The sequence below is a fragment of the Anolis sagrei genome, chromosome 5 (genome assembly GCF_037176765.1).
Source record: "Anolis sagrei isolate rAnoSag1 chromosome 5, rAnoSag1.mat, whole genome shotgun sequence".
NCBI lineage: Eukaryota > Metazoa > Chordata > Lepidosauria > Squamata > Dactyloidae > Anolis > Anolis sagrei.
The window spans coordinates 135741690-135756938 of record NC_090025.1 but is presented as its reverse complement, the minus strand read 5'-3'; the positions used below and the strand labels follow the sequence as shown (position 1 = coordinate 135756938).

At 35.9% G+C, this 15249-nt stretch overlaps 1 protein-coding gene across 1 annotated transcript in view; it reads right to left on the bottom strand.

Moving 5' to 3' along the window:
- Nucleotides 1-15249, bottom strand: part of CNTN1 (contactin 1) — a 207829-nt gene that overhangs the window by 62297 nt on the left and 130283 nt on the right. Inside the window, exons 3-4 of the mRNA XM_060777601.2 lie at nucleotides 1385-1511; nucleotides 402-434 (exon numbers count right to left, since the gene is read on the bottom strand). Coding sequence (XP_060633584.2) covers nucleotides 402-434; nucleotides 1385-1445 — 94 coding nt within the window. The 5' untranslated portion in view covers nucleotides 1446-1511. The remainder of the gene's footprint in view (nucleotides 1-401; nucleotides 435-1384; nucleotides 1512-15249) is intronic.

The following is a 15249-nucleotide window of genomic DNA, read 5'->3' as shown; positions in this document are numbered from 1 at the left end:
ACTTGTTGTAGTACAGCATGATAGTGACTGTGTTTGGCATTCTTGAGGCTTCTGGGTCTTGACACTTGTTGTACGCTAATTATTACACACATTTTTAACTAAAAGCCATTTTGTTTGCAGAAATTTTCCATGCAGAAAATGCTGTTTTGTATGCAAATTGTCTAAATTTTGTCCTTGGCAAGTTCTGAGATGTGAAGATGCCTGCAAGTCAAGAATTCCCCTGATTGGTTTTCAAATATTTGAGGAATACACTTTTGGATTGTTTTTTTAAAATATTTTAAAAAATTCTTTCCATTTCTACAAAGAATCTATCTGCACTAAGTCACATCAGTGCTGCAGCAATATAAAATGCATCTGTTCAGAAGCAAATCATGAGGTTTCTTAATTTTTACATTACTCACCAGGCGATCCTGCCCCACTGGAAACCCTCTGGCCTGTTTACAATAAAAGAAGAATGAACACCAAACAATTAAAAAATGCATTGTCTTTGTGAAAATATTACAACTTTTCTGCCAGTTTGAACATCTCTTTGGCAATGGGGAAAATGAGAGAAGGAAAGGGAAAATGTGATAGAAGATAAACATTCTTGCAAATGAACTGAAAAAATCATTATCCTAATGTTCCTAGAGCAAAAAAGGAATTGATGGAAGTTCTCTGGGATAACACTGCATGAGATTATGATGGTGGAATATCTGGGTTGTAACATTCATTGGACAATTCTATGCATGCTTATATAGATGTAGGTCCCAGTGAGCTTAATGACTGTTATTGTTAAGCAAGTGTGGAAATAACTGTACAGTCAATGGACCAAACTCAGGTTTTGTTTCAAATACATTTTTTTCTTTCAGCTACAAATTTAAGACAGTAGGCATATACATAAGTTTTTCATCATTTTAATTTTTCCATTTGTTTCTTGACTACAACTCCTAGCTGCCTCAGCCAGCATAATATTAATGCTAGGAATGCTAGGACTAGCAGTCCAAAATTTGAAAGACCACATGATTTCCACTTCTTAGGTTAAACTGTAAAATGATGGCTCTCAATACATATGTAAAAATGTAAAGTAGACATGTGAAACCAATTTAGCTTGAGAGTTCTCATCTAATAGTGTACTCCTTTAGACTAGCATTTCTCAAATTCTGCTCCTTTGTGTGTTTTGGATTTCAGCTCTCAGAAATCTCAGCCAGCATATCAACTGTTAGGAATTGTGGGAGCTGAAGTCCAAAACATATGGAGAAGCAGACATTGAGAAACTGCTATAGACATATATTTAGAAGTAAGACCCACTTTACTCAGTGGTGCATACACATCTATAAGTGTGCTTAAGACTGCAACCTTAGGGCCTTTTCAGAAGCTATTGGTTTCAACTAAGAGGTTATCTTACCTGTCAAGCAGACTATGAAACAGATTGCAACAAAATGACTGGTTAAAGGCTGTAGCTTCATCTTCACGGGAATGTTTATTCACAAGGATTTATGTTGCCAGGCTGATGTTCAGATAATGGAAAATAGCTGACCATAAAAAAAGAAAGAAAAATATAAACATCCGTTTCTAAAGGAATATGTGGTACAATGTAGAATAGCCAAAATAGTGCTATTCAGCTATTATAAGGAAGAAGAAAAAGAACATTCTCGAGATTAAGTGGTTTCAACTTTCAAGGGAAAAGAATGCACAAAACTGCAGTGAGTCTCAAGCTTCTACATCTAAATGATCAATAAAAATGTCAAGGTGGGACACATAGGATGAGTGTGAGACTGTCCAGTTGTCAACCCCTCAGAGACTTCTTAGGTCCGAGCCTTCACTTCTAGTTCAACAATAATTTGCTATCAATGACCAAAAGTTACTTTAATAGAGCAAAATTTTATGTGACCATTATTTTACTGAATCCATTATGGAGCAATTTATTCCATACAATCACTAATACATTTTGGTCAGTTTGTTTCAGGGTAAAAATCTGTTAACACAGACAATCAAAGTATTGCCTTTTCTCTGTTTAGCTTATGTTCCAATTTTCCCCTAAAACTGGGGCTCAAGACAATTCAAAAGATTAAAAATAAAGACAAAATAATAAAGAATGGGATTCAGTACGACCCCATATCCACAGGACATGTATTCACATGTTCATTTATCTAATACAGTATGTCTTCGCTAAACATTCTCTAGTCTCTCCAATGCAACTCTATAGTATTCTTGGGCCAAAAGCCATTCATTTTAATAGATTTCGCTACTATCCATAGTTTCAGGTATCCACACAGAGTCCAGACACATATAGCATTAAAATAAAATTGAATTAAAAGTCATTTCAAAACGATTGGTTGTTGCTGTTTTTATGTCGCTTGAAATTATTTTTAATGCAACAGTGCTATCCCTAGGGGTTTCTTTATAAAACTCACTCCAAAATTCCACTGCATAAAAGTCCACATTTACCTGCTGCAGAAGAGGGAATGGAGCTATCTAACCTTCTTTGGAAAGGAGATTCACAGTAAGCTGATAGATTCCTCAGATTCCCCCAACAAAGGACCCCCCCCCCCCAACTCATTGAACAAGTTTGAATGAATGCAATCTCTCTCAGATTCTCATTAACTCTCTCCTAGTATTGGCTCATTTTTGTTTCTAGTGTTGTTCTTTTTCCTTCCTATTCATTCAATGCTTACTTCAAAAATCTACACAGCAGCAACATGCATTTTAAATTTTAATTAACTGAAAAAGAATTCACTTGAGTAAATTGAAATAATAGAGTAACCCCATGGGGAGAGGACTGATGATAATTATGCATAAATGCATGGCAAATGTTATAACCTACTAATCACACTGTGACTTATACAGGAGGTGGCTTAACTAAGGAATGGACAATAGCATACAAGCTCATCATTTGTCTGGAGTATGGTCCTTGGATTTGCTTTTATCTAAGGTTCCATTTTGAAAGACTGTTGCTTTATCAGTTGTAAGCAGAGACTCTCCAAGAACTCATTAGGGAGTTTCAGTAGTTAAATTGTGTGCTACATACACTTATTAAAAACTGCCAAGGGTTATGCATAAGAAATGAAAGCTATTTCTGAACTGCCCAATCTTTTGAAACAGCAAAGACTTGTAGTTTACATTTGTTCATGTTCACCTAGTGAGAAGCCCTTTGATATACTGCTATCACAAATGTTCTCAGAGCTGTCTGCAGTTAATGACAATATTATAGTTCCTTTCTATAAAACTAAAAGCTGTAACTAACTGGGCTACACCAGCTAAGACACCCAAATAACCATAGAAAAACCAATTTAAGACCATCACATTTTCAAAAGATGGAATTTACATCTACATTAAGACTCCTGTATCCACTTGGGAAATGCTTTTGGTTTCAATGTAAGCAGGAAACTGTGGATGAAACTAAACCCCAATGAAATGAATGACCTCTGCCAGAAGTTGCCATAATGTTACTCTGGGAAACATAGAAAATTCCAAGAGAGGCATCTGTTCTTGAAATCTGATATCTGCTCTAACATTATTCTTGTAACTTTGAGCAGAAACAAACTATAGAATATCCTGGATGACATAGGTCCCTTCTACATCTATATAAATAAACATGTAATGTTCGTTTGTGGGATTAACGTAACTCAAAAACCACTTGATGAATTGACAAGAACTTTGGACACTACACCCCTAACAGTCCAACGAGTGACCATCACTCATAAAATCCCCCCCAAAACAGTGGAAAGGACTTAAACCCCCCCCCCCCCAAAAAAAGCTAAATGATGAAAAACTAAATGACAATACAGAAAAAAAGGGAAGGAAAAGGGAGGGAAGGAAGGGGAGAAAGAAAATAAGAAAGAAAGAGGGAGGGAAAGAAAGAAAGAAGGAAGGAAAGAGAAGGAAGGAAGGAAAGAGGTAGCAAAAAAGAAGGAAAAGAAAAAAGGGGAAGAAAGGAAAGAGGTAGAGAAGGAAGGAAGGAGAGAAGGAAAAAAAATAAGGGAAGGAAGGGAAGACGGAGCGAAGAAAGGAAAGCCAGAAGGAAGGAAAGAGATAGAGAAGGAAGAAAGGAGAAGAAAAAAAGGAAAAGAAAAAGGGAGGGGAAGGAAGGAAAGAGGTAGAGAAGGAAGGAAGGAGAGAAAGAAAGAAAAAAGGAAAGGAAGGAAGGAAAGAGCGAGGGAAGGAAGGAGAGAAAGAAAGAAGAGAAAGAGGGAGGAAACATTGGCCACAGCAACATGTGATGGGTACAGCTAGTAGCTGAATAAAATCCCACATTATCTGCTTTGAATGGGCTATATGGCAGTCTGGACTCAAATATTCCAGTTCAAAGCAGATATTGTGGGTTATTCTGCTTTGATATTCTGGGTTATATGTCTGTGTGGAAGGTCCCTTAGCAAATCTCTAAAGAGATGGTATTTTGTCAAATTGTGAATACAAGTGAAACTGCAAGTACAGGTCCCAGGGGCACAGAATTGTACTATACTGTGTATACATCAAACCCATTGTTTTGTAAAAGGAAGATTTTTTTTACTCAGCAGCTCAAGATTTTTGAGATGAAGAGAGAAGGGACTTAGTATTACATTTGCATCTAATCCAAGTGTGGTCCAGATAAATGATAGTACAGTTTTTTTCTATTTCATTTATACCCTGCCTATCTCCCCATGGAGACTTGTGGCAGCTAACAGCCACACACTTTGGTTCCCATTTAAAACAAAGTGAATATAAATAAATAAATAAATAAATAAATAAATAAATAAATAAATAATGCTGTGTGGTTTTGGTTAAAATACAATTAAAATACAAAAATACAATTAAAATGCATTCTAAAACACTCCACCCCTCCCCCAAAATCCCACCCACGGACTCCCCAGCAGCGTGCCTATTATGCTTCTCCAAATGCCTGTTGGCAGAGAAAGGTCTGTAGCTGCTTGGGAGGGAGTTTCAGTCTAGGAGCAGCCACCAAAAAGGCCCTCCTCCATGATCCCTTCAAATACACTTGGGCAGGTGGGATAGATAGAAGCCCTTCCCAATTGATCATAGATAGCTGACAGGTACATAGATAGAGATATGGTCCTTCAGATAACTTGGACTGGAGCCATATAGGGCTCTATTGGATGTCATCAGTTTGTAGCTATTTATTGCAAGGGTAGCATGGACTTTATTCTGTCTTCACTACGTTGAGTTTCTTGGAAACACAAGGCAGTTTAGATATGATCAATCCAATCTTATCCAACCTTATTGCTTTCTTGAAGTTTTCTAACTAGGATACCAAGCTGCGATGTATGCATAATGTTAACTGATTATTCTTAGAGGCTAAAATATGACCATAGCAGAAGACATTTTTTAAAAACCTTCTCTCCACTGAGGACAAACAGTAACAGATTTTCTCTCAAGATGGCATGTTCCTTAGCAACTATTTCAAATGGAGTGCCTTTTTAACATCAGTCACTTGCTTCTTTTGAGAATACTTAAAACATCTCTTTCATTCTGTGAATGCACAATAAAAATTAACTTAGGAGGCAGCTGTAAGCTAGGAAGAGGAAATGGAACATCAATACAGATCTCCAGCTGATTTCGAACAATGCTGTTTTCTGGTTGTTTATATATTTAACAGTGTTTGTATTGCCTAGGCATTGTACCTCAGAGTTAATAGACAATGTTAACATTAATTGATCTATGGTTTGGGATGGATGAATCTATCAGTTTCAGTTTTTAACTGGTTTGTATTTTCCCAAACTTAAGTTTGCTTAAATCAGTTTGAATATACAGAAATGTGCATGCATTCTGTATACTTCAATAGTAGAATGCAAGTACAAAAGCTCAATCTGATACTTTAAAAACAAAATAGCTTTTAGAGATGTTTAGAAGATGAGTCAAGCCACTGTTATAATTCGTCAGTATACTGAATTATCAAAGTCATTAGGTAACTTCATTAGTCACCATCCCTAAATTTAATCTAACTCAGCATAGTTTTTTGAAGATAAGAGGAGGAAGAGACCTGTCCATTAGCTGACTTCCTTGGAATAGTGGGATGGAAATGAAATCAGAACATATTTTTTATTGCTAAAGGTATGCTTAACTGAACTTTGTTTGCTGTTTATGATCTACTGTGTCACAGCCTTTAACATCTACATAAGGTACAGCAGATGTTGTCCCAACAGATCCTAGCCCTAGACAGTACAGTAGAGTCTTGCAGGAGCATCCCCACAAAATCTTTCAAAATCTTACATCTTGTATGGGTTCCTTGAAATAATGAGAAAGGGAAACATTCATTTGTTCTTGTTCAGGTGTAGGTCAACTGGGTGGTTATAATACATCCATTTCTTCTCAGATATATTCCAGCAGATAAAGCATTGCAAAGATATTGTTGCAGCCCAGCCATCTATGTAATTCCTTTTCACCCACAATGAAGAGCTAATTAGCCCAAATATGACTCAGCCAACAGGAATCAATCAAGTAAGGAAAGGTTTATTTTTTAAAAAGTGTTCTATCAAAACAACTAGTTTGAAAATACATGCCAAGGTAAAGAATACAAAAGTATTTCCAAGTTATATGTAAAAGGCAAAAGCACAAATACATCCAAAGCATATGCTTCAAAAGTCATTTCAAAATATAGGTTATAATCAGAGTGTTCTTAAGGCCACAATAAACAAAGTCCCATACCAACAGTAAAGCCGATACTGTATCCAATTGAGATTCTCCAATCTCTAACAGGAAAACATAACATGAAAGCAAGGTCAGAATCTCCGAGTACAAGGAAAAGCTGACTTTCTTTGGAAAATACAAAGTTGCTCTCACACAGAGCAATCCAAGAGGTTAATTTAAGAAACCGAATTGGTTCCCATGGAGACACTATCTAACTAATACCTAGAATTCCTCTGTTTATCTTTCAAATACTGAGAAAACCTTAATTGCCTCAGTTTGGCGCTATCACATAACTGAAAACACTGCATTATGGGCAACAATCCAGCATCTTCCTCCTCCCTCACATCTTTCCCAGGGTCAGGGAGATGCTCTGGAAAAGGAGCATCTGGCAGAGTTTCATGTGAAACATCCTCACTAAAAGCACATCTGTTTGTAAAATCATTCCCTTTACCCAGGGAAGAACTACTTTCTTCCTGAGGTACTACAGAAGTGGTGGGCTCCAATTCAGGAGCACATGGCCCTACCAAAGGGTTCTCCTCCTCCTCAGATTAAGCCTCAACAGATTTAAGCAAATTTGCTGTTTTATTCACAAATAAAACTTATTTCAAATAATGTTGGAAAGATTCTGTAACCTAAGATTCTGTAATACCTGGAGACACAACAAGTGATTTACAGGTTGTGGTCCTTCTACAAAGTAATTACAACCAGAAAGAGAGAGAAAACATCTCTGGGTGTCTTGGTTTTGGGGGCTATTTGGGACACTGATCCAGAAAATTGCATTGGATAGACCGCCTTAGCTCTAGTTTTTTAGATATGGTTATCATGATTTTTATGGGTAAGCAGATGAAGACTGGTGTATAGCACATGTTCTGTAACTCAAAAACTAGTGCTGATTGGGGAAAACTGCTGCCATTTTTGGAATCAGCACGTCAAATATACCCAGAAACAGATTTAATATTTGAGCCACCAAAATGTGTGTCAGCCAGTGTTATTAAAGGTATGAACAAAGGCGACGGCTCCATAACTCACAACATATATTAACACTATAATCCTTGCTACTGCATATGTAACAAGAGGAATATTCTCAGAGAACATTTTGAACCCTGGGAAACTGATTTTGATACAGTTTTATTGCTTTTGCTTATCAACTCACTGTTCCATAAGGCATAGCTTAAAAATAATAAAGTTTAAATCATCCGAACAATCATGTCATTTTTACTCCATCTCCAGTCCCCATCTACACACCACAGGCTGTTAAATCCATTAAACTCTATGGTAGATTTGCTAGTAATTTCAACAATAAATGGATAGCACCCTGACAATTAATCTACAAAGTGATAGATGTGGAACATATGACAAGCATTTCAGACATTTATAATTAATAAAATGATTAACAGGGACACTAATTTAAATCACAGCTAGATTTTAAACGTGAATACACAAGGGGCATGGGGAGTAAGGTGCAATGTACCAGATCTGTACAATTGTTGTAAAGTTTATAGTCCGTAGGCAATATACAGTCTTTAATGTAATAAAACATTGACTGACTCACTGACTCACACAGTAAGCTAAAATATGTTAGTGCATAGAATTTTGTTACAGTTCAAGATTTTTATTTTCATCATGAGAACAAGGACTGCCCATTTCGCAGAGTGATTGTAATAAACCTTCCCATTCAGAACTGGTTGAACCCAATCTCAAACTTGCATCAAAAACAGTATACTTGAAAGCTGAGGTTTAAATTGCAATGTCATAGAAAAAAAAAACCCAGAAAGTACAACCATACAATTAAATCCCATCTATTAATATCTCTGCTAGATACTATCTTTACTAGCTTCACAACAAGTTTTATGGCCCGGAAATGTCAGCTGTTATTAGCAAAATGAAAATGAATGCAGTGCAGATTTTAATATTTTTGAAGCAGTGATCTCATTCTATCAACATTGTGTTCACTCCATTGTGATTGTGCACATAATTAACATTTAGAAAATAATGTAACTCCTCCTCCTGGTTTAGCTTCTTAACTTTAGATTCTACCAGTCTATTGCAAGCGTTATGACTTGCATAATTTTACTTTCACAGTTAGTTGTTTCAGGTTATTAACCTATTACTCTACCTCTTCTTTATATCTCACTCCCCCATATATAATCAAATTTTAAAAAATATAACAGTAAATTAATATCTTGAATTTGGTTGTTCATTGGTTAATAATTATTTAGAATGAACAACACAACTGTTCTAAACTGATCATTGAGCTGATCTTAAACACCAGCCAGAAGTTTATTGCCAAGATATGTCCTTCTGTTGGTATTACAGATATTAGCAAGTGTTGTTCCATGCAGGGAAGTTGAATGAAATAATAGCTTTATTAAGATGAAGAAAACAACCAAGAATGAAATAACACAATGCTGGGAATTTCTCATTCTATTTGTGTGTGTTTTAATGTATGTCCTTCCTTAAATTAAACAACCCCTCCCAATTGGAGTATTTACATTGTATGGATGAACTAAATTGTATAATCAGACTGAGAAAATACAAATTGAAAGTTAAAGAAAAGAAACTGTATTACGGCACACTCTGCTTTTATAATGATTTTACTTTCCATTAAAGGATTTAAATAAATAAAGGGTTGGGCCCAAGTAGATTTTCAGAAACCAGAGATCTACAGAATTGATGGTGTTCAACTGTCTAAAGCAGCCAATTTATTGTTTCCAGGAGACCTGAAATGAGTAGGAAAACTCTTTTGCCTAGCCCCACAAAGACAAAGGACGAAGCAGATGCTTTTCCCTTATCCATGGCATGTAGTGGAGGGAGAGATCAAAAATTCCCCTGAACATTTATGGCACTCATTTTGTTAAAAGGGACAATTAGATCTGCCTCCTTAAGTCACAGAAACAAGGGTTTAGTCACTTCAGTTCATGAAACTTGAGGGATAACATCAGTCTGGAAGCAACCCAGCTATAGAGTTCTCTGTGCGGCTCAGTTATTTTTCCAAAAGCTAAGGGTGATATCTAGGAAAGACCATTTGCTTCAGCTGTTCTCACATTGACTGCTGTGGTCCCTGGTTAAAAAAACGTTGGGAACCACTGTTCTAGAATTAAAGTGAAATTTATTTTGTTTTATTTTCACAATTGATATTGCCCTTTAAACAAGGCCATTTTTATTTTCACAGGCTATTTAATATTTAACTTAATCTGATTTTCCCTTGGCTAAAACAGTTTGCATTGCTTTGTCGAAGGCTTTCATGGCTGGAATCACTCAGTTCTTGTGGGTTTTTTCGGGCTATATGGCCATGTTCTAGAGGCATTTCTCCTGACGTTTCACCTGCATCTATGGCAAGCTTCCTCAGAGGTGAGGTCACCTCTGAGGATGCTTGCCATAGATGCAGGCGAAACGTCAGGAGAAATGCCTCTAGAACATGGCCATATAGCCCAAAAAAACCCACAAGAACTGAGTTTGCATTGCTCTTCTAGATTTTCCTAATCAGAAATTTGACAGATTATGAAAACAAGGCACATATATTAAGAGATGTTTAATTCACTTGGCAATTTAAATATAGGTTAAACTTTTTTAAATGATTGCATCACTGAGATCATTCTGAATGGCAATACTGACCAAAGAACCAGGGGAATAATAACAATTTTAGAATTCATTACTAACCTGACAAATGTATTTTCTTTACTTGACATTTACTTGACTATACTGAATACCATTTTGGAAAGACAAAATGCAAAATTCAGTAAATGCATAAATAAAATAATTTTTACATCTACTATAACACAACACAGACCAATATGATAAGAACAGCATTGACATTTTGAATTACAGGTTAAATATTATTATTATTACCAAATCTGATACCAGATGTCCAGAAAGACTTTTAACAAACACTAAAAACAAACAAATAATCAAATAATTTAACAAGAGATATGTGACAGAACACCCATATAGAGAGACCAATCAATGTACCAAGCTAAAGAGCCCATTAAGCCAGTTCATCAGGTGGATGATGATGTAAAATATTATTATTTCTATTACTACTATTATTATTATTTATCTATTTATACCCTCCTTTTTCCATTGGCAAACTCAAAGTGGTTCCTCAACTTGTGTTACTGTGCCAATATATTAGATTTAGGAAAAGAAAAAAAAAGGAGGGGATCTAGCTTACCTAAATCCACACTCAAATGCAAGATCTCATTATGAAGAACATTCACATTTTATCAGCTTTATAAACAAGAAATCCAAGAATTCTCTACATTAAAGCAGAAAAAAGAATAAGTGAGACACTCATACTGTTTTTATGTTCACATAATAATATACAAAAGGAGAGCTATATATCTTATATTAGGAAATGTGCACAGTACTAGGCATGATCTGGTGGCAGCTTAGGGCTAAAGTACATGTTCTAAAAATACACAGCATGCATTAGAGATTTGATTTTGCTTTAGCTGTTTCAAAGCAACCACAGATGCAGTAAAAGATAGCCAGAGACATTTTCTGTACAATTCTACAATTTATACAGAATCGTGATCATTTACATACACTGTAAGAAGAAGTGAATGAATGCATGGAACAGAATATGCTAGCTGGTGGAACAAACTGTTCATATTAGAAGATGCAGTTTGTCTCCAGTTAGGAAGGAGTCCAGCACAACAACAATTTAGTTCCAAAAAAACTTCCAAGTGTCACTTGCCAAGACAATTTCAGAATACTAAGATAGTTATCCAAACATTGTTTCTTTTATGCTGGTGGCAAACTTCCTGTATCATGGAAACATCCAGGGTTGCTTAATTCCAAGCACAACTATGCCAAGACATTTTGTTCCACTTACAGTAAACAACATCATGACCAAAACAAACAGTTTGAGACCATTTTCTACTAATCCTAAAGCTCATTTTTGGTTTGGTATTATACCCTAGCTGACCTACTGTGTCTAATTTTAACGAGACTTGTGGAAACAAGTCAAAATTAAATCATGGTCCCTGATTGTGGTCTGTTCAATAGAGCCTGTCCTAAGCTTCATGTAATTATGAAGCTCTGTTAAATGCTTCCAACCTCCTCCTTTGGCATTTAACTATCATGGGCTTTAGGGACTGTGTAGCTGAGCCCTAAAAAAGATCATTTGCAGAACATCACACTCTGTTTTAAAATTGTATCTAAGAAGGTGGTTTATATTTGATAAGATCTCTCTTGACCTAACATAGAGACTGCAGATGAGATCTTATTATTTTTATCTGCTTGACTGGAAGTGCATATTAGTATTTCAAGGGTTAAGTGGGAGAATCAGGTTAAAAAGAGAAAAATCTGAAGAAATCACCCCATCTCACTATTACCTATAGTCTCCACATGAAGAAAAAAGCAGGGCCATGCTCACCAGCTTCAAAGCCCAACTGTTTTAGAGTCCCATGAAGAAAGAAGCCTGATGTTTGCATGCAGACTCCTCAAGTGTCTTACAATTCTGAGCAGTTTTCTTTTCAAAATAAAGGAACAATGCTTTCTAACTTTGGAATAAGCCAGAATCTTAAATAATTCCCAAACCAATTTGTAGCTCCCTATCCATCTGCTTCTCACTCATTTGTTGGGTGAAGTCAACAAACATGAAACTGTGTAGTGGGTGAACAGTCAAACAGGAATAGAATATTAGCCACAAGCAGTAAAATCTGAATGAAAAAAGGAAAGGAATATTATTAGGATGATAGTAGTATAGCTAAGCTTAGCAAGAGAAAGTCAGATTACGCCAATACATTTTAATGCCACTGAGGAATAAAATGTGGACATTTTTTACACTTTTGTCTAAAAAGATTCAATGAAGGAAGAGGCTGAAATACTATGCTATTACTTATGCATTTCTACTTAAAAGAGTAAAAGAGATTTTTAGATATCTTCCTCAAGTATTGCCGATATTGCACTTCCCGGTCATTACTTCACTCAAAAAATACTCGTATTTACTCGAGTCTAATGCACCATCTCAGTTTTTAAAACCCTGAAAAAGATATTTGTTGTTGAATGTAATGCACAGTAGCAAAAGGGGCACTTTTTGTAATTTGACCAAAAAAGGTGTGCATTAAAGTTGTTGCTGCTAATAAAAAAAAAACAACCAAAAATGTTAGAACACCAAAGTTTCCACCAATTGAAAAGATAACTTTGTAGTGCATCTATGCCATAGAACACATCCATTTTAATTGTCATGGTTCAATACTATAGTATGGGGGCTGTAGTTTTTTACAAGGTCTTGAGCCTTCTCTGCCAAAGAATGCTAATACCTCACCAAACTCCAAATCCCAGGACTGCATAGCACTGAGCCATGGCAATTAAATTAGAGGTGAGATCCCTCAAATAGGAGCTCCAGGTGCTCCTGAAGGAGTTCCCTTTTTGTTTTCACTCAGCACTAAGATTACTGTATTACGCCAACCTAATGAGCACCCCAATTTTGGCGAGGTAATTTACTCAAAAAGGTGAGCATTACATTCGAGTAAATACGGTGACAAACTGCATTAATTCTACAATTTTGATGCACCTTAAGAATAATGAATTTCGTGACAAATATGAATACTCCAAACTGCCTTATCTAGTTGTAGAACTTGTCAATTGATGCTAGTATTATAAACCCTGGCATGCAAAAAGACAGACACTCTTGTTACTCAACACTGTGTTCGAATTTTAGGGGGTCCTTAACTAACAGCTCTCCGCAGACGATTTATACATCGGTGTCCCACAGAGCTGTGATGGCAGCAGTAGGCAGCTGTAAGCTGCCATTTCAAATGGCTGCTTTGTTAAAATGACATTACTTCAGGGCAGTATTGGTAATTCCCCTTCCCCAAAGTGCCATTCCCCACAGTGCCTCAGACATACACACAGACATAACTCTCCGGGTTATGGCAGAAAGTTAAAATAGTGGCTAAAAGCTTCCTGGAACAGGCCTCCCAGAACAGATGTCAGCACCATAGGGGCCCCGTAGTTGCCCAGGAATACCAGGTTTGAAGGCATTGCACTCTGGATGTAAATATAATGAATAAATGCATTAAAGGGGCTGGTGCCAAGCCAACTGCTGCCATCTAGATTTCTGTTAAAATAGCTGTGCTGGACACTGAGACTTGGACCTTCTGAAAGTGAAGTCCTATTCTATAAACTGAACTACTGCTGTACATGTACATCTTTGGTTGCTAATAGATTGGCCAACACAAAAGGGAATACACAAACCAATTCAATTTGTGCATTGCAAAGTGCATTAGCATGAGTACCTCTTTATGTATCTTGGTAAGCTGGGAAGAAAATGTTCCTCTCATCATAAAGGACACATTTGAGCCATGAGAACATGGGTTTTTCATCCCAATCTTTATTATATTGATACATTTGCAATATCAGCTATTTTTGATTATCATTTCTGAAACTCTGTCAACATGGTGCTTTCAAAAAAAAAAATGCTGCCAGTTCTACTGCATCTATATCCACTTCACTTCTGCACTAATCACGTCTACTTCCAGAATTGTAGACAAGTCTTTGTTCTCTTAAAAGTCTCATTTTATTTTATGGAAACAACTTTGTATTTTCAAAACATTATAATAGGCCTATTGATCGCAGCTACATGGAGCAAATTCATTCAGGATACCAGTACTCTATTAAAACTTGGAAATATTACATTTTGGGAGTTGTAGTCTAAAAATCCAACCTTTTCAAAATGTACTGTTTCATATTATCTCTAAAATTACAGGAGCTACTTTTAAAATCAAATGGTGCAAAAACAGGTTATTTGATTTGCCTATATTATATATAAATACAATCTAAACACATTACAGACTTATCCTGCAACAAAATAATTTGTCATATTAAAGGAGTAATTTGTCTAGGTAATGATGATAAACATCTGGTAAAACCAATTTCATGTCACCTCTCTTTTATTAAATTGTGTTGTAATTTAATACACAATTATTTATTTACTTACTTATTTCATATCATAAGCATTGCATAAAATAGTATAAAACTGATAAAAAATAGAAGGAGCACAAGCAGCTAAGTGTCTTTTGACCAAAAACTCGCAACAGCTTCAATTTTTTTCCTTTGTACATGAGGCAGGACATTGCAGACAAGCATACAGATGCGGAATTGTCTGTTCTGCTCCACAGTCACACAAGGTGGAGAATTCTTTTAGGTAATTCCATTTTGCAAGGTTGTCTTTTGATACACAATGAATAATGTTTAATTTGAACAAGATCTATACTTGTTTGTTAACTATATAACATAAAGCACATTATTAAAAAGTTAGTCTACAAATTTAGTTCTTGTGTGCTTTCAAGTCATTTCCAACTTCTGATAACCCTAAAGTGAACGTATTACATGGTTTCCTTGAAAAGTCTACCAATATGGCCATCTAAGCATAAAGCATCAATGGAAGAAAAGTAATAATATGCCTCTTTAACTTTGTTTATACAAAGTAAACATATGGATTCTTCAATTCCTTTCCTATTCATGAAATTGCTTTCCTCACTTGCTAGGGTTACCCGGAGTGACCTTTCCTGCAGGCAATTTCTCTACTCTGCTTCTGCCACACTTTGGTTTGGATTAAATTTCTTAATCTGAGAGCTATATGCAGTATACTGCCTAGGGCTGGATTTAAAGGACTTCTGAAACTGATTGCACTATTTT